The sequence below is a fragment of the Hypomesus transpacificus genome, unplaced genomic scaffold (genome assembly GCF_021917145.1).
Source record: "Hypomesus transpacificus isolate Combined female unplaced genomic scaffold, fHypTra1 scaffold_186, whole genome shotgun sequence".
Classification (NCBI taxonomy): domain Eukaryota; kingdom Metazoa; phylum Chordata; class Actinopteri; order Osmeriformes; family Osmeridae; genus Hypomesus; species Hypomesus transpacificus.
Genome location: NW_025813735.1, coordinates 309,596 through 333,806, shown reverse-complemented (window position 1 = coordinate 333,806; position 24,211 = coordinate 309,596). Strand labels below are relative to the sequence as shown.

At 45.5% G+C, this 24,211-nt stretch overlaps 3 protein-coding genes across 7 annotated transcripts; 2 read left to right on the top strand and 1 right to left on the bottom strand.

Moving 5' to 3' along the window:
• Positions 1–6,155: 6,155 nt before the first annotated feature.
• On the top strand, positions 6,156–11,654 carry eif2a (eukaryotic translation initiation factor 2A). 3 transcript variants are annotated; one of them, XM_047051912.1, is made up of 14 exons: positions 6,156–6,245; positions 6,726–6,795; positions 6,910–6,981; positions 7,101–7,219; positions 7,439–7,538; positions 7,712–7,794; positions 7,980–8,053; positions 8,183–8,327; positions 8,631–8,747; positions 9,193–9,767; positions 10,114–10,227; positions 10,352–10,474; positions 10,768–10,833; positions 11,214–11,654. In XM_047051912.1, the coding sequence occupies exons 1-14, from the start codon at positions 6,218–6,220 to the stop codon at positions 11,277–11,279; spliced, it is 1,752 nt and encodes a 583-aa protein (XP_046907868.1). In that variant the 5' UTR covers positions 6,156–6,217; the 3' UTR covers positions 11,280–11,654. The 3 variants fall into 3 exon arrangements, with proteins under 3 accessions (XP_046907868.1, XP_046907869.1, XP_046907870.1); XM_047051914.1 differs by having other exon boundaries at positions 6,214–6,245; positions 6,682–6,795; positions 8,183–8,326; positions 8,629–8,747; XM_047051913.1 differs by lacking the exon at positions 6,910–6,981.
• A 254-nt stretch (positions 11,655–11,908) lies between these two features.
• Positions 11,909–14,090, top strand: tsen34 (TSEN34 tRNA splicing endonuclease subunit). Its single transcript, XM_047051931.1, has 4 exons — positions 11,909–12,485; positions 12,643–12,781; positions 13,120–13,377; positions 13,554–14,090. The coding sequence occupies exons 1-4, from the start codon at positions 12,156–12,158 to the stop codon at positions 13,736–13,738; spliced, it is 912 nt and encodes a 303-aa protein (XP_046907887.1). The 5' UTR covers positions 11,909–12,155; the 3' UTR covers positions 13,739–14,090.
• mindy4b (MINDY family member 4B) lies at positions 14,073–24,099 on the bottom strand. 3 transcript variants are annotated; one of them, XM_047051926.1, is made up of 13 exons: positions 24,014–24,099; positions 21,066–21,169; positions 20,840–20,867; positions 19,469–19,654; positions 18,838–18,957; positions 17,189–17,286; positions 16,887–17,052; positions 16,539–16,604; positions 16,303–16,373; positions 16,113–16,185; positions 15,451–15,627; positions 14,666–14,846; positions 14,073–14,399 (listed from the first exon to the last, which is right to left on the bottom strand). In XM_047051926.1, exons 2-13 carry the CDS (start codon positions 21,167–21,169, stop codon positions 14,257–14,259), a joined length of 1,413 nt encoding a protein of 470 aa, XP_046907882.1. In that variant the 5' UTR covers positions 24,014–24,099; the 3' UTR covers positions 14,073–14,256. The 3 variants fall into 3 exon arrangements, with proteins under 3 accessions (XP_046907882.1, XP_046907881.1, XP_046907880.1); XM_047051925.1 differs by lacking the exon at positions 24,014–24,099 and adding an exon at positions 23,919–24,000; XM_047051924.1 differs by lacking the exon at positions 24,014–24,099 and adding an exon at positions 22,856–22,962.
• Between the last annotated feature and the right edge of the window lie 112 nt (positions 24,100–24,211).

The following is a 24,211-nucleotide window of genomic DNA, read 5'->3' as shown; positions in this document are numbered from 1 at the left end:
TCTTGACGCCGTCAGTCCCTCCTTGTGCCATGGATTTCCAATCAGATCTCTGAGTTCACAGTTGCCCCCGCGCCATTGGTGGCAGTCCTGTGAGTGAGAGTGGTGCTTTCAGTCGACGCCTCTGGGAGTCAGGAGTGCTTCCATGCTAAAACATGAGACTTCCGTCCTCCAGGGAGACGCAGGGACACCCTCCGTGGGGTGGACAGGCAGCGGTGAAAAGGAGAAGAGTCCATCCTCTCGTGTCTCCTGTCCAGCTGACGTTGTCCTCTCCAGCCTCTCCCCACGGAGTCATCCTGGGACTGCCAGAGAAGACCTGAGACACACACACACACACACAGGACTGACCTCAGGCTCTGAGACACACACACACAGGACTGACCTCGGGCTCTGAGACACACACACACAGGACTGACCTTAGGCTCTGAGACACACACACACAGGACTGGACACTCCAAACATTTCTGAAGAGACACAACACAGACAAGGAACAGGAAGCTCTCTTTCCAAACCCAGGAGACACCTGTTATCTGCCAACCATTGGAGGCTGGAGGCTGGGAGAAACGAGAGAGACTTGGATGCAGGCATACAGACAGACAGACAGACAGACAGACAGACAGACAGACAGGCAGGCAGACAGCTGTGTTAACCTGTGTTGGCCCTCCAGGCCTGCATGCTGCAGCTTCTCCTGGACTCGGTACCTCAGTGCCGGTGCTCCACACGCATGGCGAGATGTGCTGTTGTTACCAGCAATAATGTCCCACAGTGAGATGACACAGTGCACTGCTAGGCAGGGTGATTAAGCAGGAATGCATGTTACTGTTGAAACATATATACACACACGCGTACTGTACACACAAGCACACACATATACTGTCAACACATTCTGCACACACATTCTGTAAACACACGCATGCACACACACAGTTTGTAAACACACACACTATAAACACACACACACAGTTTGTAAACACACATACTGTAAACACACACACACACAGTTTGTAAACACACACACACAGTTTGTAAACACACACACACACAGTTTGTAAACACACACACAGTTTGTAAACACACACACACAGTTTGTAAACACACACACAGTTTGTAAACACACATACTGTAAACACACACACACACAGTTTGTAAACACACACACACACAGTTTGTAAACACACACACAGTTTGTAAACACACACACACAGTTTGTAAACACACACACACAGTTTGTAAACACACACACACACACAGTTTGTAAACACACACACACAGTTTGTAAACACACACACACACAGACTCGTCGAGGCAGTCTGTCTTGACTGAGTGTTTGTTTTATAAATGTCTTCAGATTAACGGATTATATTGCATCAGGTAGCCTCAAGTCATCTTTTTTTCTCTTTTTTTTGTTTGTGTTTACAACTGTATTTACTGGCAATATCGATGACAACTGTACTGATCCAGTGGCAAATGTTGTTTAGTGTAATGAGAACAGTTTGTCAGGTTAATGATGATTTGAGTAGCTCGATGGCCAGGAAAGGGTGTAAAACATGATGTGTTTTGAAGAGAGACTCTCTTCCTGAAACTGAGAACCATTTTAACTCAGATCTCTTCAGCAACAGGTGCTTCTGTGAGGGGCTGAGCACATCTTTGTTGTCTTCAACCCCCCCATCCCCACAACCACCACCACCTCTCTCTCTCCCTCCCTCTCTCTCTCTTTCTCTACCTCTCTCTCTCACACACAGAGATCCTGTACGCACACACAAACAGTGCAGGAATGTGTCTTTGTGTGTTATCAACAAACAAGGTGCTTTTTAATTCGAGGAACTTTTGATCTCATGAAGGGGGCCTTTATGGAGTCACTGTCCCATATTGGAGGGTATTTACCTAGCATTTGAATATAATGTAACCTGGTAAGAATCTGTATTTTTATATATATACCCAGTCCAACAGAACTGGAATTTGGTAACCACCTTTATAGATATAGATATTTCATTATTTTATCAAATCTCATTCATTTTTTTTACATAAACACTCCACTCAGTATTTCGTCATTACGCACGACTTTATATTGAATGATATGGTAAATACCTCTGTACTGTAGAGGCCCCCTTAGTGGGCCCTGTAGGGTCGCCCCCACACTCCTCAAACTAGAAACTTGAATCTGCTTCTACAATCATAGCAGGAGGTCAACCAGGGTCCTGGGAGGTCCCGTCTTATATTCTGCTCTACGTTCCTGTAACTGTGGGCTCAGGGGCTTGAGTCAGTAGATTCTGCTCTACGTTCCTGTAACTGTGGGCTCAGGGGCTTGAGTCAGTTACCCTGCTGCTGAAACTGAAGGGGGGGGGGTATCTTTGAGAGACAGAGAGAGAGAGAAAGATACTGATTGGCGTTTAGTCTCTTCTGTTTGTGCTCAGCGTAACTCACAGAAGCACTTCCAAAGACAGCCAGCACCCTTTAGAGTCTGTCTGGTCAGATGATTAGATGTGGATGAAGGCCTTTGCTGTTACACCCACCCTCCCTCCCACCCTCCCTCCCTCACCTTCCATCTCTCTGGGTCCTCCACACCCTGCTAATACACACTGCCTGAAGACCTGTTTCTCTACCCTCACACAAACACATACAAATTCACACACTCACACACACACACACACACACACACTGAGAAACAGCGATAATATTTCCCAAAGCAGCCTTGATGAATGGTTAGACTGTAAGTGTGAAACGAGTGGCACACAAGCACCTTAGACTTTCTACTTTAATAACCTCAGTAAAGTCTGATCGACTAAAGCAGAACGACAGGTCCACAGACTCAGTGAACCACGTGCTAGTCCTGTAAGTCCCACAGAATGTATTCCCAAGCATCAGCAAACAAACGCTTTTTTCGAACACGAGAGACGATGGGATGGGAACAATAACGTTATTTTTTTATATTCACAGAAAAGTTTAGTGCAGGGCGTTCAGATCTCAGTTAAAAGAACACACACACACACACACACACGGGACAGAGAAACAGGTCTGGGCTTTTTAACAACCACACTGCACGTATGTGTCTGAAGCACGTGCGATCCTGAAAGGACGGTTTCCTTCGCAGCTCGTCCGCCTCGTGGTGGTCTGGTGGAGATGACCCACGGCTTCTTAACCACACCGCAGTACAGAATTTCAGCAATATGAATGTGGGGCTGATGCGTTTCAGTCCCTTCGAATGATAATGAATCTGCACTTTTTACACTGCCATAAACCTTAAAGTCTCCCTCCAGTCCAATGCCATTCACTCACCTTGCTTTTCTGTCACGTAACTTGACTTGACTGTCCACCAACCCAGGCATCAGGATGGATCGACTGTTGCTAGACTGTTGCTAGACTGGTCGATGCATTGATTGAGTGTTGGTTTTTGGATTGAGGTTTTTTTTCATGATCGTGCGTCGGAAATATACCTGTTAGTGGTTGGGGATTTCAGCTGAAACACCAACTGCTTCTTACTTACTTTTTTTTCTTCTCTTAAATGTACATTTTATTTGTGGTTTTTACGTTTTTCATTATTGGTGTTTTCGAGTCAAATCGTCTTTTATATAGTGTATATTTGTTCTCATTTTGTCTTTCAAGATATAGTCATTGTTATTGAAATTTTGAATCTTTGTTTAGACTGAAGAAGAAACGATCAATATATGAATAAAATAAAATGAAAGAGTACATTTGTACTTTGTTTATTTTTTGAGTATTTTGTTACTTTGGGTGTAAATCACACACAAAACAGTCCTTTAGCCTAATCTACATTTATGGTCACAAGTTTATATTTCCATGTCTGCCATATTTACTCAAACGGACAAAGTGACCTTATAGTGTGAATAATGAACGTTGCCTTGTGTACTTAACTGCGATTTCGTAATCACGGCTAAATCCAATTATTTGCCCGATAGGAGGGCATTCCATCGCTAAAGGACAGGGCCAGTTTCATAACAGACAAATTCCTACGCGCTGCTACTGTGTTAGTTATTATTAATCAGATGACTGGCTGCCGTCCAAATTAAATGTTTTTTTTTTTTTTAAAGGGGCAATTGACTGGGTTTTTGGGGTATTTCACACTGTTCCTTAAGGTCTCCGAATAGGGTATGTAACATTGGTTGGGTTGAAAATGGCCCGGGTGCTGTTCTATGCCCTCTTACAGATCGTCTGAAATGTTCCCGGGAAAAAACACTAGCTTTTCTCCTTTTATGGTATGCTCATTAATATTTAGATAAGCTGCGCGCTGATTGGTTGGTAATCAACGAGTGAAGCTGGGAGCAAAAAACGCAACACGGCCAACAGCAGCACTCGCTGAAACACTGAAGTTGGAGACTTGAAATAAAAACGCTCAAATAAATCTATTGTGTCTACACAACACTGTTTTCAACAGATTGACTATATAACATTTGAAATGATAACATTACTTGTTTCCACTTCTGTTGTTGAAGCAAACTGGATTGACTTAGGTGGGTAGAACATTAGGCTACAGCTTAGCAACCAAACGTTGTTGCAATCGTGATTCTACTCGGCTTCAGTTAGCTAGCTAGGCTAGCTCTAGATATCTTGCTGTAAAATAACATGACAAAGATCTGGACAAACATGCATCGTGAATTGTAGATTTTCATTACACAGGTTATTTATTTTAATGAAACACAGTCAGGAACATGAATCAACGTTAGCCCCATTGCCAATAAACTAGGCTAAATTATCACACATTCTATGCTCTTGCGTTAACTAGCAAGCTAAACTTGTTTACATGCCTACAGTCTAGGTGTTACTAGTAACAGTTACTAGCAATGCTAATGTATCCTGTATCTAAAACCTGCCTTTCTCCAGTTCTTTCAAATAGATTATCTAGACAGGCGTTAGCAATAAGCCAGACTGCAGTTCGTTTTCTGGCTATTTTTCGGAAGCTTCCCATGCCTTCTAATGCCGACTACAGCTAGTCTAGCTAAAGTCATTTGATGTGTGTAGAAACGTATTTAGCATTCTACCTGGTATGCTATATACAGGAAACTTTAGCATTGCTAATAACTGTTAGCACAACATCTTACTGTCCTTATAGCTTGCGGTTGCAATGAGCATATGGTTGGAACAGCACCTCTTTCCAGGTTCAGCTTCCTAGCATATCCTGCTTGAAATTGTCCAAGGTTGTCAAAACTGTCTTGGGTGAAATGTTCAGAGCAAATGAATGATTGAGTGTCGAACTTCGCCTGGATCTTCTCATAGACAACAGCAGCCATGCCTGTTGAATGTTTGGCTCCTTGGGAAGACTGTAAGAGTTAGCCTTCCCTGTACAGCCTGGAACACAGCGTTTACGACCGTGGTCCATAATCAATATCCTTGTTATAATTCAAAACGTTCTTCTTTGTAATTCCTTATAAGTAGCCTACACAGAGCAGCGCGCAGCTAAACTAGTATCGGAGATAGACGCTACCTCTGGCTGGTCTGGATGTAAATTCTGGGGCGTGACAAAGATACAGACCAGAGCCAATAAGAGGGCGATCACCGGTCCTACGTAGGACCGGTGGCTTTGTTGAAAAGCTAGCGTTTTACAGCCAAATTTTTTCTTTTTGAGATTTGAATAGGAAAGAGGTGTCAATAGACTTTGATATTCACGGTATGTTCAGTTTACCCTCCGAACTGTCGTTTTTCAACAATGACAAGGTAAAATCGGTTTTGCAGTCAATTGCCCCTTTAAGACACTGGTAGTGCAGTTGTGATTACCTCCAGTAGAGGGCGGTGCACTCGGAGGCAGGAGACACAAACCCATACTGGATTGAAATTCCTTCATAACTGACCTTCGTAGCCTATATATGGGACCATCATCAGCTTTCTTTATTAATGATTACAATCCATTCCAAAGAACTTAATAGTTAATAAAGTAAATACAAATAAAATATTCTTAATGATTAACACAGTTCAGGTGTGTTTAATGTGTAGATTACTTATGATGATGACCCCCAACGGGAGGAAATCGTTTTTTGTGCTTGTATGGCTCTAGTCAAAGACAAGAGCACACTTCTGCTTTTTTAGAGCATAAAAATATTTACACAACAGATTAAAAGAGTTAGTGGAATACTAACAACATAACAAATACATGTTAATTTAATAAATAGTTATTCTTTACTTGTTCACGATGATGACAGACACCACACGCCCCTTCTTCTGAGAGATTTTCCGCATTTCCTTCAGCAGATTCCTTTTCCGGTACATCATGGCGCCCCCCACTCCACTTTTAGCAGGTGGGATATTTCATAGTACCGTCAACTCACTGCGTTTCATGTTTACGAACTTGTTCAAATGTGAACGTTGTTTTAGCGCACAAAACACATTCTACGAATGTCACAAAATCTTAAGATCAGCGTTGTTGAGTAATTAGTGGATGCAACCTTATGCTCTGCAGTCAGTAGCTAGCTCTTTAGCCTGTCAGCTTTGATAGTTAGAGCCAGCTTACACTAATCTACCAGTATCTATGATTCAACTTGAAGTATATTATATTTAAAGGGTGTCAACTAACTTGGAATAGACGTCTTATCTATTGCCACGACTACGTGGCTAATTGGTTGTTGATAAACGGCACGTCTCAGAGTGATTGTAGGCTAGTCTGTAGTTCAAGTTATGAGTGCCGATTTGTACCCGTGCTTTTGACTGAATGTCTACATCTTGATATGGGACAAGGTCCTGGAACTATTGCATGTAAAAGCTTGCTGTTGTGATCTTAGTCCGGGGCTCGGACGGGACGTCACTGCTCCGCGGACCACCAGCCTGTGAGGAAAACGCTAGTTTTGAAAGGTAACGAAACGTTCATTAATCCCCTATTCAACTTACGTCCTTAATAATTCGATTACAGACCGACATTATACATTTTCGTAAAAGTTTATATTTTTGCACACCTTCAATTATCAGGGACACCCGGCAAGGTAAATATCAGGATTTCAGCAAAGATGGGACATTGTTTGCATGGTGCAATGGCGAAAAGTAAGTACATTTGTTACAATACTAAAAGGTGGAAACCTGTTTTTAACCATATTACAAGTGTTTGCAGTAATTAAAGTTGATTACGTTTAGATCTGTACCATTCACTCCTTGTCTCCCAGGGTGAGCGTGGTGAAGACTTCCGATGGCTCGCCAGTTCGGTCGTTTGATCTCCCCAAGACCTCCATGTTGGAGTTCTCTCCTCTCAACTCTGTACTGGCCACCTGGCAACCGTACAGCAGTAAGTCTAGTGATGCCTTGTTATCTTCTATCTGGGATTGAATGGTTACGTGCAGCGTCCTTACATTTGACACACAGTCGTTTATCTAGAAAGCTTGTGTGCAGAGAACAGCAGATAGCTAGCTAGCTCCGCAACTGGAAGTTCTGTATCTTAGAAAATGTTAATAAACATTATCAAACATCCTGATGCACAGGACTGAGTCTCATGTTGTGGTTCTAGAAACCCAGGACAACCCTCAAGGAGATGCCAACTTGCAGTTGTGGGATCTGCAGAATGGAGCCTGTCTCAAAGCCTTCTATCAGAAGAAGGTGCAGGGCTGGTGAGTTCTCTTCCAAGTTCTTTGTCTCGTATCTTGCGAAACAACTGTAGATCAAACCGTCATTCCTGTTGCCGTGGTTATTACTGTTAGGAACGATCTGTGTGAAAATACAGTTTACTATGTCATCGCTTGCGTTTTGAATTCCATCACATGGATTTTGTTTTGAATCCCAGGTGTCCCAGCTGGACAGATGACGAGAAGATTGCTGTCAGGAGTGTCAACAACGAACTGCACTTCTTCGAAAACAATGACTTTGGTAAATATCTTACCGTACGGTATCTCCTGAGTGGCATCCTAACACGATATTTATACACATCCTCTGGAGTACACATCCTCTGGAGTACTGTATATGCAGAGTATTTTAACATTTGGAGTAGTAGTACCATTATGGTGGAAACTTAACCACGACAAAAATATAATAATGACTTTGTGTTTCTGCAGGAACTATCGCCAATAAACTTCACTTGCAGAAAGTATCAGAGTTTGAGTTGTCTCCAGGAGCACAGCCCAGCAAGGTACCACTGGATCTCACACTGTGTGTGTGAGGCGTGTGTGTGATGTGTGTGTGTGTGAGACGTGTGTGTGTGAGGTGTGTGAGAGACTCCGTTAGAGTCTAGATATTTAAATGTTTCCCCGTGTCGCAGGTGGCTGTCTACGTCCCTGGCAGCAAGGGAGCGCCCTCTTTCGTCCGTCTGTATCAGTACCCTAACTTCGGCGGCCCCACCTCGGCACTCGCCAACAAGAGCTTCTTCAAATCAGACAGAGTTGCTATGCTGTGGAACAAAAAAGGTTGGTCAGAATCAGAATTCATCCATGAAAAAGATTTGTTGATTTATTATATTCATCCATTTATTCAACAAACCACTGTGGCGCTCGTTGACGGCAAACAGCTTTTTATTTATTTATGGTGAGATCCGTGTCTCCATCGCTCAACATGGCGACAAACAAGTTTATATTTAATTCTCGTGAACCGCTCATCCAAACAACATGACAGATGAATCCATTCGATCAACAAATTGATCCATCAGCAGATTAAGCGGTCCACGGAGTGTGTAGCCGTGTGTATGGTTCTGACCCTGTGTTTGTCCTCAGCCACGGCCGTGCTGGTCACAGCCAGTACGGAGGTGGATAAGACCGGGGCGTCGTACTACGGAGAGCAGACCCTGCACTACCTAGCTGTAAACGGAGAGACCGCCGCAGTGCAGCTGTGTGAGTAACTCCCACTGTCTACCTCCCCCAGACAGTATCTCCCACTGTGTCCCTCCCCCAGACAGTATCTCCCACTGTGTACCTCCCCCAGACAGTATCTCCCACTGTGTCCCTCCCCCAGACAGTATCTCCCACTGTGTCCCTCCCCCAGACAGTATCTCCCACTGTGTCCCTCCCCCAGACAGTATCTCCCACTGTGTCCCTCCCCCAGACAGTATCTCCCACTGTGTCCCTCCCCCAGATAGTATCTCCCACTGTCTACCTCCCCCAGACAGTATCTCCCACTGTGTCCCTCCCCCAGACAGTATCTCCCACTGTCTACCTCCCCCAGACAGTATCTCCCACTGTCTACCTCCCCCAGACCCTCCCCCACCAGTACCTCCCCCCAGTCGTTTCAGGTAAACGCGTCGGCATGATGAGGCTAACGTGTGCGTGTGTCCCCCAGCTAAGAATGGGCCCATCTACGACGTGGCGTGGAGCCCCTCCTCCTCAGAGTTCTGTGTGGTGTATGGCTTCATGCCCGCCAAGGCCACTGTCTTCAACCACAAGTGCGACCCAGTGTTCGACTTTGGGACGGGTCCCAGGAACGCGGTCTTCTACAGCCCCCAGGGCCACATCCTGGTGCTGGCCGGCTTCGGGAACCTCCAGGGCCAGATGGAGGTGTGGGACGTCAAGAAGTACAAGCAGGTGTGCAAACCCCAGGCGGCTAACTCCACCCACTTCTCCTGGAGCCCTGACGGCGAGCACGTCGTCACGGCGACCTGCTCTCCCAGGCTGCGGGTCAGCAACGGCTACAAGATCTGGCACTACACCGGCACCGTTCTCTACAAGCAAGACACGCCCCCGGGGGCGGAGCTCTGGGAGGTGCTATGGCAACCGTTCCCTGAGGGGGTGTTCCCCGAGAGGCCGGTGAAGTACCAGGCGGCACCCAGCGAGCTGGGAACCACGGAAACCAAGCCGGCCCAGGCATACCGGCCACCAGCGCTGCGGAACAAGCCTGTTACCGCCAGCTCCAAACTGGTGCGTCACTGGCCGAGACTGTCTGTCTGTCTGTCTACCTGTCTGTCTGTCTGTCTACCCAACGGACTGACTGTGTCTGTATAACTGTCTGTCTGATTATCTGTCTGCCTGTCTGTTATCTCAAACAGTTTAACTGGGTCATACTGAGGTTGTCTCTGACAGCATGATAACTGGTTCATACTGAGGTTATCTCTGACAGCATGATAACTGGTTCATACTGAGGTTGTCTCTGACAGCATGATAACTGGTTCATACTGAGGTTGTCTCTGACAGCATGATAACTGGTTCATACTGAGGTTGTCTCTGACAGCATGATAACTGGTTATCCTGCCGTTATCTCTAACAGCATGAGGAGGAGCCTCCTCAGGACATGAGGCCTGGAGCCACGGGAGACAAGCCTCTCTCCAAGACGGCTCTGAAGAACCAGAAGAAACGAGAGGCTAAGAAGGCAGCCAAACAGGTGAGGGGGAAGGGGAGGGAGGGAGGGGGAGAGTGGACGCCAAATGACAATTAAAATGAACAGTTAGGAAGGTCTGTCAGCTGAACAGGGTGGGCAGTTAAACTCTAGTGTTCTGTCCCTCCAGGAAACCAAGCCAGAGCTCCCAGAAGCCCAGTCTGAGCCCAAGTCTGAGTCCTGCCCGGCCAGCAGCACCCAGCCCACCTCTGGTGACCCCGAGCTCGACAAGAAGATCAAAAACCTGAAGAAGGTGAGAGGGGAAGAATGAGATGTCGGCCAGTTTGACTTCACAGGGCTGACTATACACCTTGGTGCTTTGTGCTGTGTGTGAGAGAAAAGGCCCTTCCAGACCTAAGATCTCTCATGGCACTGTCCTCTCTGACTTCCCTGGTCACACCTAGTCAGTTGTGCTTACATCAGGTTCAGTCTGAACACATTTACCAGCATACTTTCCATCCCAGAACTGGGCAGGTTTTGCTGTGTGCTGGATGAGGGCTATGAAAGGCTTGGGAGTCATGTTATGTTGGTTTGTTTTTATTTCAGAAACTGAAAGCTATAGATGAACTGAAAGAACAGCAGTCATCTGGGAAACCCATGCAGAAAAATCAGGTAGGAAGGTTTACTGATGCACAAAATAAGTGGTACATGATTTAATGATAATAGATATATACACATTGCTTTTATTTTTTAGTTCAGTGGTAAAGTATTTGACTGTAGATCAATCCCTGTTGCACGCCGCTTTATCTACAGTCAAATACTTAACCACTGAGCTATACCCATCCCCCCCAATAATTAGAATAGTACCTTTTATTTATATATCTTTTCTTGCGTCCAACGATGATTTAAGTGAGAAATGTAAAAGTGAAGCTAGTGAAACCTGAAGACAGTATCTGGGTTTTTGTGAATTGAGCGTCTATGAAAGGCTCTATTCAATATCTTCTGTGAGACATCAAACATTAATTTTGTTTTTTTCTTTCTTCGTCCACAAGCTTGACAAGATGGAGAAGGAGGCGCAGTTGTTGAAAGAACTGGAGGATCTGGAGTTAGGAGACTAGAACCTGGCCTCTTGGGTTCAGGATACAAACAGTTCAGAGCCACTCATCAAATAACAGACAGTTTGGACGCATCTGGGATGGTTCTGACCAATGCACTCACAACACACATTTCACGTAATGTCTCTTTTCTTAACCATAATCATTCTTTTGAGCCGTATTCCCAAGAATTAAACAAAATACCATCCAAGGTACTATTGCTATGCAATGTATGTACAGATTTAAAAGCCAACCAGGCTCTGTGGTGTTCAGAATTGGATTGTACATATCCATTTAAAACTATTTTTTTCCAGCAGTCAATTTGAAAACTACATTAACGCTTGTTTGAACACAATAAATTGTTCACATTTCCTGAAAGCAAAACTTTTTTTGGTGTCATGATTTTAAATTAAAGGTTGATAATTTCCTAAAACTTAAACCATATGTTAAGACATAGACATATTGTGATACATAAATGGTTGTACAGTGCGAAATTAAAACCCCAAAGCGAAATGATTTCTACACTGTAATAGGCTACTGATATTATGAACAATGTTGAATGCTCATTGGTAAGACGATATTTTGTAGGCGTTCGTGAGTACGTGAGTTTGGCGTTTTCATTGGAGGACATACCTGCCAATCACCTACTACGCCCACCCACCAGGAAGTGCTGCATCAGATTTTAGTCACTTCTAAACCACCGACTACCTGTCGTAGTTATAATCATGTAGACATTAAACAATTCCTATTTTATACACTGTTGTTGCTACGGTGAATCATTCAGACAGTCAGTGGACGAAGAAAGTTTAGGATGTTTTCGTCATGGTCTCTAAATCGACACGCATGTTGAGACCAGGGAATTGATTGCACCCAAGCGGTCAACTTTTCCTTGTGACAAAAATGGCAGAGCAGAGCAGCTCGACAGCTCCAGAACTTCTGAAGCGTAACCTTGACGAGAGGGACGGAGAAGGAGAGACGACCGAAAATGGCCCTAAACAAATTCTTCCGGTTATCGGTATTAACTTCTGTGAATCCACGCCTCTTGTGTGGCGTGCAGATGAGGTGAAGGCTGCTCGCGAGAGGGGTATCATCGGATCTTTGGTCGGTTCGTTAGCGCGACAGCCCCGGCAGAACTGCAGGTTGGGGAGACCGTTGGAGTTGACGGAAGAAGAGGGACGTTTGCTGGTGGACATAGGCGAAGCTGTACGAATCCCTCCTATTGACCCACAGGTAAAACTTTTACCTGAAGATTTCTAAGAATTGAATTCGCTAGATTTATCTCCCGTCCGGCTCCCGTATGTAGCGCAGCGGCATTTAAAATAACAAATTCGACGGCTCTGCCTTGTCATCATTCCTTTTGCCGTCTGTGGACGTTGCTTCCTGCCAGGTTGAGGCCAGGGAAGTGAGCCGGGAGCGCGTGGACCAGTACCACGCAGATCTCGATCGAACCTTTGAGGAGCAGAAGGCCCTGGCGCTCGAGGACAGGAAGGCTTGTCTTCTGAGAGTTATGAGCGGGAAACAAGATGGTACACCTACACACTGTTCATGTTCAGAAAGATCAGGTGTGATCTCCTTGTCAGAGAGAGCGAGAGACACACACACATGAATGTACACACACATTCATACATAAATGCAGGTGTTCAGCAATATGAGTTGATATGCTGCTTCCCTGTCAGAGACACACACCACACACACACACACACACAGGCATACACACACACACACGTAGATATTGTTCATGTTGAAAGACGAGGACTTGATCTTCCTCCCTCTCGGAGAGAGAGACACAAACACCCTGACATCCATCCTGTTTCTGTTGTGAGATGCTGCTCTTCCTCTTCCTGTCTCCCGCCCGCCCCCTCAGACAGCTCCCTCCTCTCCCGTCTGGACGACCTGCAGCGCAGCTTCTCCTTCCCTCGGGCGGCCATGACGGTGCAGCTGTGCACCGCCTCCGCTGGGCTCCAGTACGGCCCCGAGGAGAGGGACTTCCTGTCCGCTGCCCAGCCGGTCCCCCGGGAGCGAGGCTCGGACACGAGGTTCCTGGTCTTCAGAGACCTGAGGCAGCGAGGCTTCTGCCTCACCTCGGCTGGCAAGTTTGGAGGAGACTTCCTGGTGTATCCTGGTGGGTCGTGTTTACGTGTTTGGGTCGTGTTTACACGTGTGAGGGGGAGCGTATAGCTCAGTGGTTAGAGCTTTTAAAGCTGCAGACGACGAGGTTGCAGGTTCAAATCCCATGTCTGTTTGTGCTTTGGAGAGAAGTGTCTGCTTCATGTTGTTGTTGTTGTTTTCTTCTCTCAGGTGACCCTCTCCGTTTCCACGCCCATTTCATCGCCGTGTGCCTCGACCTGGACGAGTCTCTGCCTCTGAGCGACGTCCTCACCGTGGCACGGCTGGGCTCCAACGTGAAGAAGACGGTGCTGCTGTGTTCTCCGGCCGAGGAGGAGGTGCTGTACACGTCTCTGCAGTGGAGCGGAATGATCTAGAACCGCAGTGTCGCTCGAGACGTGTGTGTGGAGTGCCAGCGTGTCTGACATCGGACCTCATGTCAGTGGCTGTGTTGTTGGAACTCCCAGGCAGCTTCTCTCTCTCATCACTGAGAGGATGTGGTCATTGCTGTGGTGTAGGTCCCCTGTCGGCCCACCAGGGGGCGATAAAGCACGCACTGTAACAGAAACTGACTTGTCCTGAATGTTAGTGTGATTCAGTCATAAGGTTTTTCCCTGTCTTATCATTTTCCCTCTGTATACTGAGTGACATCATTTTGCCTGAACTGGAGGATCAACGCCGGTGATTGAGCAGACTAGATAAACACATCTGTTAAATACAGTTAGGTTTTGTTTGCCTTTATTTATACAGCGTAAAGTAACGTTAGACACGACTAGACGTATACAGCGTAAAGTAACGTTAGACACGAGCAGACGTATACAGCGTGAAGTAACGTTAGACACGACTAGACGTATACAGCGTAAAGTAACGTTAGACACGAGCAGACGTGAATGCGTCAGAAGAACGGCACGGTTCCGTTCCAGTCGATGGCAGCGCCCTCCCACTTGGTCCTGATGAGCATCTCCACAGAGGGGAACCTCCTCTCCAGGTCTGCAGGGCTGGTGACCGAGCCCACCTCCCAGGGGTGGGAGTGGGTGTCTGGGGGGAGAGGGGAGGGATGGGAGGGGGGAGGATGAGGGGGGGGGAGGAGGAGGGAGGATGAGGGGGGAGGGATATGGGAAAGGGGGAGTGATGACGAGGGAGGAGGGATGGGATGGGGGAGGGATGTGGAAGGATACGAAGAGGGGGGAGTGATGATGGGATGGGGAGGGATGGGGGGGAGGGGAGGAGGGATGGTTATTAATAACCAGTGAACTGAGTAGTCCCTGGTATGTGCCCAGTGAGCAGCAGTGTAGCCAGCGTACCGATGGTGAGCAGCGTGGTGGTGGTCTGGGAGGGCTGGCCGTTGTAGAAGTACATGTGGAAGAGGTGCTCCATCTTCCAGTCAGAGAGCAATGAGCGCTGGGGGCTGAACAGGACGCTGGAGGTGCTGTTGATGCTGCATACCCAGATGGGCCAGCGGGGAGTCTTCAGCATGCTGCCCACCTGAGGGCGCCAGAGAGTCACCAGTGTTCAACCCCGGTCCTCAGGGACCCCCTGTGCTGCACAGCTCATCCAACACACCTGATTCAAAGAAATGGGTGGTTATTGAGCTCTGCAGAAACCTGAGAACCACCCATTCCTTTGAATCAGGTGTGTTGGAAGAAGGAAACATCTAAAACATGCAGGACTCCCTGTGGAGTGCATTTGGACGTGACGGGGCCCAACCTTGTACTGATGTGTGCCCAGGGTGCTGTCGTCTCCCTAAGGCCTCCTGAAGACCCTCGCACACTGACTGCAACATTTTCAGATGTGTTTTTTCGTAATCGCCAGCCTAAAAAATCGGTGGCTCTGAAAAAACTCTCAAAATGCTGGCTATGGATGCAAAAAACGCAGAAAATCGAACCCGATCCGAACTTTTTTTTGACGGACGAAAGTTTCTGAAGCAGTGTGTAAGCGCGATTGACTTAACGTTAGGTCGTATTAATTATTTTACGTGCAAACATTTCTTACACGAATTTTGGACTCAGATTTGGTGGTTGGTGCCAGGATGCAGAAACAACTTTAAATTTGCGTGGAGATGAATGTGTGAGGTTGGGTGGTGTTGTACCAGGGGCATCTTGGCTCGCTCCACCTCCTCACGGCTCCAGTACAGGTACCCCACGTCGCTGCGAGCCAGCACCCCATGGAGGGGCTGCTCCAGCGGGCTGCCGTCCTCCCCGTACTGGAGGGTGCCGTTAAAGATGTTGGGACTGGCCCTGCCGGTCAGGAGCAGGTTCAGCAAGGCCTGAGAGGGAGGAGGAGGGAGGTGGAGAGGGAGGAGGAGAGGGAGGGAGAGAGGGGAGGAGGAGGAGGAGGGGGGGGAGGGAGGTGGAGGGGATGGGGGGGAGGGGGGAGAGGTGGAGGGGATGGGGGAGAGGGGGGAGGGAGGAGAGGGGAGAGGGAGGAGGAGGGAGAGGAGGGAGGGAGAGGGGAGGGAGAGGGGGGGGAGAGGAAGGAGGAGTGAGTGGGAGAGGGAGAAGAGGGAGGAGGAGGGAGAGGAGGGAGAGGGGGGAGGGAGAGGGAGAGGGGGGGGAGGGAGAGAGAGGGGAGGGAGGAGGAGAGGGAGGTGGAGGGGATGGGGGAGAGGGGGGAGGGAGGAGAGGGAGAGGTGGAGGGGATGGGGGAGAGAGAGAGGGAGATCTGAGTCCCTCAGGTGCAGAGTGCCAAACAGTAACCGTTACCTGGAGGTATTGTTCTCCCATAAAGCCAACGGAGACACACAAGGCTCACCTGACGACCCACGAAGTTGCCAAGGCTCAGGTACAACAGGTGGGTGGTGGTTCCATCCAGGTCCTCTCTTAACCTGGGACACGGGACAGGGTTTATTTATCATAGTAAACCTAACAGTACAGTGCATAGTAAACCTGTAGTGTAACAGAAAGGTGAACCTGACAGTACTGTGACACTGCAGTATATCTACCTGCTGATGGTCCTTGAAAAGATCAGGCTGTAGAGAAACAGGATGACTCCATGGCTCCCCTCTTCTTTAAACTGCAGAGAGGCAGTTTGGTTAGAGGTGCTGACCTGTGGGCCTCTAGGTAGCTCTCTAGTGATGTTGCTTGTCAAAAGGGCTTTACAAATAAAGTTTGGTGTGATTTCATTTTACATCACAGTATTTCCATATTCACGTGGATCCAAATTAAGAACATAACTCACACACTGAATGTGCTCATGGAGGAATTTCCTGACATCGTCTTTCTTGTTGAAACTGAAAAGCTGTAGCTACAAATGGATAAAAACAAAAAGATAAATAAATACAACAAACAACATTTTAAAATACTTCTCAGGAGTCTCAGCAATTCTGAACCTAAACAGAGGAGTGATACAGGCGGTATGTCATATCTGCCATAACTGGCATAAATTCTAAACATATGTCACCGATTTCCCTCCATACAGGTTAGGGGCGGTATGTGAGGTCCTCTGTTACATTGCTTGTAAAAAGGGCTGAACAAATCACATTTGATGTGTGACGTGAAGTTCAGGGGGGGGGGGAGATCGTCGTACTCGCTCCGTGAAGTTGTCCAGTTTGTAGTCCAGGTGCGGCGTGATGCAGTAGTCTGACGTTACCAAGGAAACCATGGCGCTCCGTTCCTCGCCGGCCCCCCACAGGATGTCCGTTAGCGCCGCTGCTAAAGCTCGCTCCTGATCCTTCTCTCCAACTTCGCTCAGACTGGACACAGAAGTGGGCGTGTTCACGTCATGAACTGTCTCAAGACTTAAGCTTCTCATAATGAAGCTATATACATGGATTCCTCATTAGTTAACATGTTTATATGGGACTGTAGTAAAAACCTTTACTTTCTCACCTCTGCATTCTGCAGACTTCTGAGTTGGGATGTCGTGTGAAAAGCAGGTATTTGATGATATTTGCCTGGACAATCATTTGAATGGCACGGGATCCACCCTGGATCAAATAAACCAACTGTTAAAATTATGTTTTAAAAAGTAGTGTAAAATACAGTTTTATCCAGAATATCATACAGTGAGAGACTATAACATGTTGAGCTGCAGTCTAATGTTGTACCGCTCAGCTACAACAGTCCAGACCAACCTTTCTTTATAATCCTCTAATTACAGTGTATATAGTATAGTAGAGTATGCCTTCATATACACAGTCTGAAATATTTATAGTTGTGCATGGCCTAATATATACAACACTAAGTATTTATACTAATGTGAGTCTGTGTATATTACAGTCTAACCAAAGATTTGGCAGCTAGCTTCCTCAGCAAAAAATACACTAATATTCAGTCCCTATATCTGGAGTTGGTCGTAGAATCACCAGTCCTGTACCAGAACATCTTCTGTTAGGTACCAGGCACATCCTCCATCCCTCAGAAAACCACCAGACCAAGACCATCCAGACAGCAGCCAGTCTGTCTCCAGCCTGTCCTGTGGTTATGATGTGATGAGACAGCAAGGATGTCACACCGCAGAGACGCCCTCGCCTGTCTCAAGTGATTGCTACGTGGTGTTGGGTGTCTACTCAGTGCCAGTTCAGAGGAAGACTAAGGTGAAGGATGTTCAGTAAGACTGTCATCTGGGAACTGGATCCTTCCAGAGGTGCGGAAGGTCAACATATTGAGTGTGTATAATCAACTCTTGGGAGGATACGAGAGCATGGCCTTCTCAAGTCACTGTGGTTACGTAAGCGTTTCCAGGGTAACCCTTAGGTCTTTGCTGGTGTGCAATCTGATCAGAATATTCTTTGATTCTCTGTCATTAAAATGTAAAGTTAAAAACTATTAACAATTGATAGTAATGTGTGTCTGCACATATTCAGTATAAACTATACTATATAGATTAATAAACCTAAGTTATTGAAATGTGTTTGGAGCATTGCTTGTTTTACTCATCTTAATCTGATCTATATGTCTCTCTCTCTCTCCTGGTTTGTACCCCTCTCTCCTCTCTCTTCCTCTCTCTCCTGGTCTGTACCCCTCTCTCCTCTCTCTTCCTCTCTCTCCTCTTTCTTCCTCTCAGTTCAGTTCAGAATGCTTTATTGGCATGACAGTTCGGGTTGAGCAGTATTGCCAAAGCAGTCCATATTAAATGGATATTTTAACATATATATCAGAACATTTTACAAGAAGTCTAACAATAATAATATGACAAAATAACAGTATCATAGTGAGTTGGGGACTGTAGAAAAGTAACAGATAAATGCATGTTACAGTAAGATATAGAAAGGTTTTAAGTCATACAAGGTTGATTCACTGTCCCTCAGGTTGTGACATTTAGATACATATCTAACGGCAAGGCTTGCAGTAGGCCCTTCACCCAGAGATATCCTTAATTTTTCATTTATGTCAAGTTCTGTGACGTTTTCAATTAACTGGTTTAATTTTTCCAGATATTGATCTCTTATACTTTCATACTTGTAACATTCTCTGTCTCTCTCTCCCAGTCCAGGTGGATACTGTATGTCATCATCATCATGCTGCAGGTCTCTCACCCGCTCTGCCTCCAGGGCGTACGACAGATCCGAGTACGGCTCCCGGAACTTGAAGAAGGACTTCTTCCACTCGTAGTTGAAGACGTGAAAGGTGTTCCCGAATAATATCTTCCTCAGGTTCTAAGAAATCAAAATCCAAACACAGGTTAAAAAACGTAGTTCTGTTGTTTATCAACCCTTACAATTTCAATATAAAGTTGTCTTGCTATCTTACAATCAATTTCTAGCTGTTATCGTTTGATTTACCCTTTAGATCTATGCTTAATGCTAATCTTGACAGATGCTTTCCATACAACTGTCTTTGTTCTTCTGCATGTCTGCTTGTTTTCCAGAAACCAAACTTGCAAACTCAATCCACTGCTTAAGAGCTACATCAATAAATGAGAAGGCCATATTGCCAGTCTTTTGTCTTGGTCAACAAACACACACACACAACCCCCCCCCCACACACACACACACACACACAAAGCAGCAGTTTGCAGAGCAGCAGCCAGACCGCTGCGGTGCGGCCGGCTCTGGACGGACAGCGGGTGTCAGGTGACCCCGGCTCGGGTTCCCAGACACGCCGCGGCTAGCTCGGATGTGACAGGAAGTAGCTTGGCTGTGACAGGAAATACGTCCCCAGACTCACCGCGGCCAGCTCGGGTGTGACAGGAAGTCCTCCGAGGCGGGGGGACACGGCCAGAGCCCGGGGGATGGAGTAGGGGGCGGCCAGCAGGGCGGCGTGGCGGCGGGGGGGCTGGACGCTGGAGGGAGACCGCCCTGATCCCTCCTCCCCGCTCTCCTCCTCGGGCCTGGGGCTACACTCAACTGGCCTCTGGAGAGGAGGAGGGAGACCAAGAGAGAGCAAACAAGATGGAGAGAGGGAGAGAGAGACAAAGAGAGACAGCGAGACAGGGAGAGATAGAAAGAGACAGGAAGATAGAGAGAAAGAGAGACAGAAAGATAGAGATAGCAAAAGAGAGAGAGAGATAGGGAGGGAAAAAACGAAGAGTAAGAGAGAGAACAGCTGAGGCCCTACAGATCTGCACTTGTATTTTCAATTTCATATTTACACGACTCACGTATTCAGTGGTCAAGATTAAATAAAGTAACATTGACCAACAATTTAGAGATACAAAACCATACTGGGTCTTTTTCCATCCTTGTCTTCCTTGTCCACACAATCAGTATAGCATACATTTTAGAACTTCAGTCAAGACACTTTTCATGGGATTTACTTTCATCCAATTTGAAACGTGAGGATTCAAACCTGCGACTTGTTGATCTGCAGACAAACCCTCTAACCACCAAGCTATACCCAAACCCCACACCCTAACACACAGAGAGGAGATGTAGCTGGAAGAGAAGGTGGAATGACGATCATCACTCACATCTGGGTTTCTCTTCACCTCCTCCTGCAGGAGTTCTATGTAGCTGAGCTTGGAGGGCTGCAGGACCCTGATGCTGTGAAGAAGCTCTGCGTAGTCTGTCATAACTGGGCCTCAAACCTGACCCCACTTAGGCGCTACACATCCGCTACCATCGACATGCAGCCGGTGGGATGTTGGTTGAACAAGAGCCGGCGTGAGGGAGAGAATGAGGCCGGGACAGAGCCAGAGATAGACGTGACTGGGAAACGCTGGAGGAAGAGACGCTGTCTCACTGCGAGAGAGGGTAACTATATCTGTAGCTTTCGAGAGCATGGCCGGGTCTTTTCCGAAGACAGATCAAGTTCGGTGACGAGACCACACCGTATAGACAACCTCTACGTGGAATCCCACCCCCGGGCCCGCGCACAACACGCACCGTTACACGTTCTCATTGGACAGAATTATCTGTAAGCTACCTGAGAAGACAAAGTAGCCCGTCCGTTAGCGTAATAAGCGCTCCGTTAAGTGATATTAGGCTATAAGTGGACTATAAATTGAAGCGTGAGGAAAGTAAAAATGAACTAACAAAAAACACATTTGAGTAGACGACTGCACAAGGAAACGGGGATAAGTAAATGTGATCCACTCACTCTCGTGATACAATGTTGTAATTCCAACCTGTGGAAAAAATGATACAATTATTAAGAGACAGAGAAGTAACGTTGTGCTGCTTGTTTTCTCTAAATAGGAAATGTATTGCAGTTGCTTCTGGGGAGGAAAAAATCATTACAATAATCTAGTAAAAATATTTTTAAAAAAATATTTGGGGAAGTTAAAGAAGACGATCAAATTACACATTTGATATTGGCCAATTACCCGCGAGCGTTGAAGATCTCTCTCCATTTGTCGAGGTCAGCAATTTGACTGAGAATATCGTCCAGTTCGGCTTTCCGGTCCACCTTGTCTGAATCTTCGTCCATCTGCGAGGGACATATTAAGTCAACAAGATGTGACTCGCGACGATTAACACCTTGTCTGGTATCCAGCCTCATGTTGTTCAGAAGATGTTCAAAAGTGGATCATTCCGAAAGGGAAGTTTAAAAATCCACGGAGAACGGAGTTTGCGTGCAATTCCGGAGTTTAGTCGACCTTGGACTCCATTTTTATCTGCTAGACATTGTCAGTAAATTGCTCTCGCCAATTTTGAATATAGGACTGTCTGTGATGCTTCCGCTGCAATTAACGTATCTTTTAAAGTAACCATAAATGGCCAGAGAAGTTTGGCTTGTAGTTTGTGACCAAGCACATATTATAATGGCCTATAAGATATTCTGCAAAATATTCGTTAAATTGAAGGCTACTAATAGAAGGTCTTGGCTATGCTTTTTTCTCTCTTTTTGTCTCAAATAGATAAAGTATTTTTGTGTAACCTGGTCCCTATGCTGAAGCCGCACGTGACTGTGTTCAGACCAGTTCGGCTCTATAGCTCCAGCTTACAGTAGCGCTCCTCACCTCCTCCCCCACTAGCCTACCCCCATCTTCTGGTCAAATGTTGAAACTCCGCCACTCACATTGTCTTAAACACGTGTCTTGCTAAACAAACTTCCCACGTCTCCAAGACCCCTCCGTTTTTTTCTGGTATCAGTATTTCACAATTTATTTTTCTGACAACAGTTCTTCACAATTTATTTTTCGGACATTGGTACTTATTCTGACAACTTTTTACATGAAGTCATTAATTATTAGTTTGCATACATATCTCTAGGCCTACTTTTTACTTCTTACATTTTCCAACCAGGCTCTTTACTTAAGTTTTTGTCTGTATGTGGTGGCATGATCATTTTATTTATGTATATATACTGTTATCACTCTGTAATTATGTTGATATTATACTTTTAGTACACTGTTATTACACATGTATTATGTTGTTATTACACGGTTTTTAAATGGTTGCAGAGATGGGAAGTAAATACTTTGTTACTGTACTTAAGTCTGTACTTCCTGGTATCAATACCTCACAATTTTTCTTACAACTTTTTACTAAAACGGGTAGTAGTAATGACTTCATTTTATTTAAGTATATGTCAGAGACCCACACTTATTTACTTTAACTTGACTGAAAAAGTGTGGTCAGTACTTCAACTTTTATCAGAGTCTATGAGATCATGAGTATCTGTACCTGAGTGAAGGATGTTTGTACTTTTGCCATCTCTGGTTGGTGGTGGTTGCTTTAAGCTTTCCACCGGCTAGGCAATACCAAAATGTTCAAGGAACAGGTTGTGAAATACGCATTGAACTAAAGTGCAGTAGCCTACCATTATTAGTTTAAATTAAAAAAATTGTCATCTAAGACTGAAACAGAGGCCAAACATTTTTTTTTGTGCAAATGACATAACCAAGCACACTGTAAATCCAAAACACAAATATTGAGTTATTAGCCGTGCAAATATATATTTTTAGATTACATCATAATTTAGTCACGTAAATAGTTGACTTTTTTGTAACAACAGCAAAAATGCTTGAGTCACATCTAGCAGAATTAAACACATATACAAAATATTGTAAAGACAAGGGGTGTCATAGGCTACTATAAAGTCAACAAATAATTTAATTAATAACTCATTCATAAATCTATACTACCACAGCCAGATAGCATAAAATCTTACCGTGTTTTAGAGTGCAGTCAAGGACAAACCTATAAAGGGCAACAAGGACTGTTCATACAAGTCTAACTGGATGCCACCCAGTAGTCTTCAACTATTCTTGTTTACTTTTCCCTGAAGGGGCCAGGCTAAGTTGTCTGTGTTATATGCTTCTGTGGAGCTGCATATTCATGATCAGGTTACTAAGATACAGCCACCTCAAAGACAACTTTGAACGTTCCTGAACGGTAGGAGTGTAGCTTGCAGGAGTGGCCTCTTTAATTATAGCCTATCATGTCTGTCAGTTATGTTTCATAAGGCTATGGCAACTAATAAAACAGTTTACTGCTCTTTTGTAGAAGGCCTTTTATCTGTTCAGCTGAAAAGATGGGATTGATCTTTTTCTTATTTTGCTTGGATTCTGTGTCTCAAATGGTTTGACCACACTGCCAGCTTGTGGTAAAAATACTCTTAACAGAACAATAAAACGATAGAGAAGAAGGATGGAGAGAAAGAGAATGAAAGAAAGGATGGAAAGTTTTATCAAACTGTTTGATATTTAAAGCAATGGAAAGCCATTGAAAATTTACCAGTAGGCTAACCGCTTCTTCAGCAATGTAGCTTAAAGTGTGATTGTGAATGAAGAGGTCCTTCACAGTAAATATCAATATTTTATTATAAAGAGACACATGAAAAGAGGGCAGAAATTCTTTCAACAAAATGTTTTGACGTTACTTCTGTCAGTGCCAGAAACAGGTCTATAAACAAAACATGAGCCCTATAAATGCTACAGAAGTTTAACTGACCGGTTATAAAATCACAATAATTGGCACATCGTGTGACAAATTCATCAGGCTACTAAATGACCAAAACAGAAATATAATTCCCACAGTTTTCTAATAGGCATATTCTGTCAGCCAAACTTCGAATTAAACCTATTACAGTAACGAATACAACTTTGTTCAACAAACATCCTAGCCTACATTTCCGGAAAAATGTTAGAGTAGACTTTCACTGTTAGGCTAGGACACCTACAGCATAAAAACACATGAACAATAAAATAAGGGAAAGTAGGCTAAACATCCACCTTTCACTGGCTGTGTAATCCGGGCCTCTAATTCGAACACCATCTACGGCAACAAGACACCGCAATTAACGATACGATGGAAAAAACACCCTCACCAATCTAAGGAGATTCAAGACGGTTTTCTCGCCGGGAGTTCCCGAGGGAGTCTCTTATTCTCACGGAAAAGACGGCTAGCTTGTCACAGGAGGACAAGAACAGGCTTAAGAGTCTCCGATTAGCTTCGGTCCTTTCAACAGCGCTCAAATAGGTGGACGCACGCCTCAAGACTCTATTGAGGGGCTAGTTAATAGGGG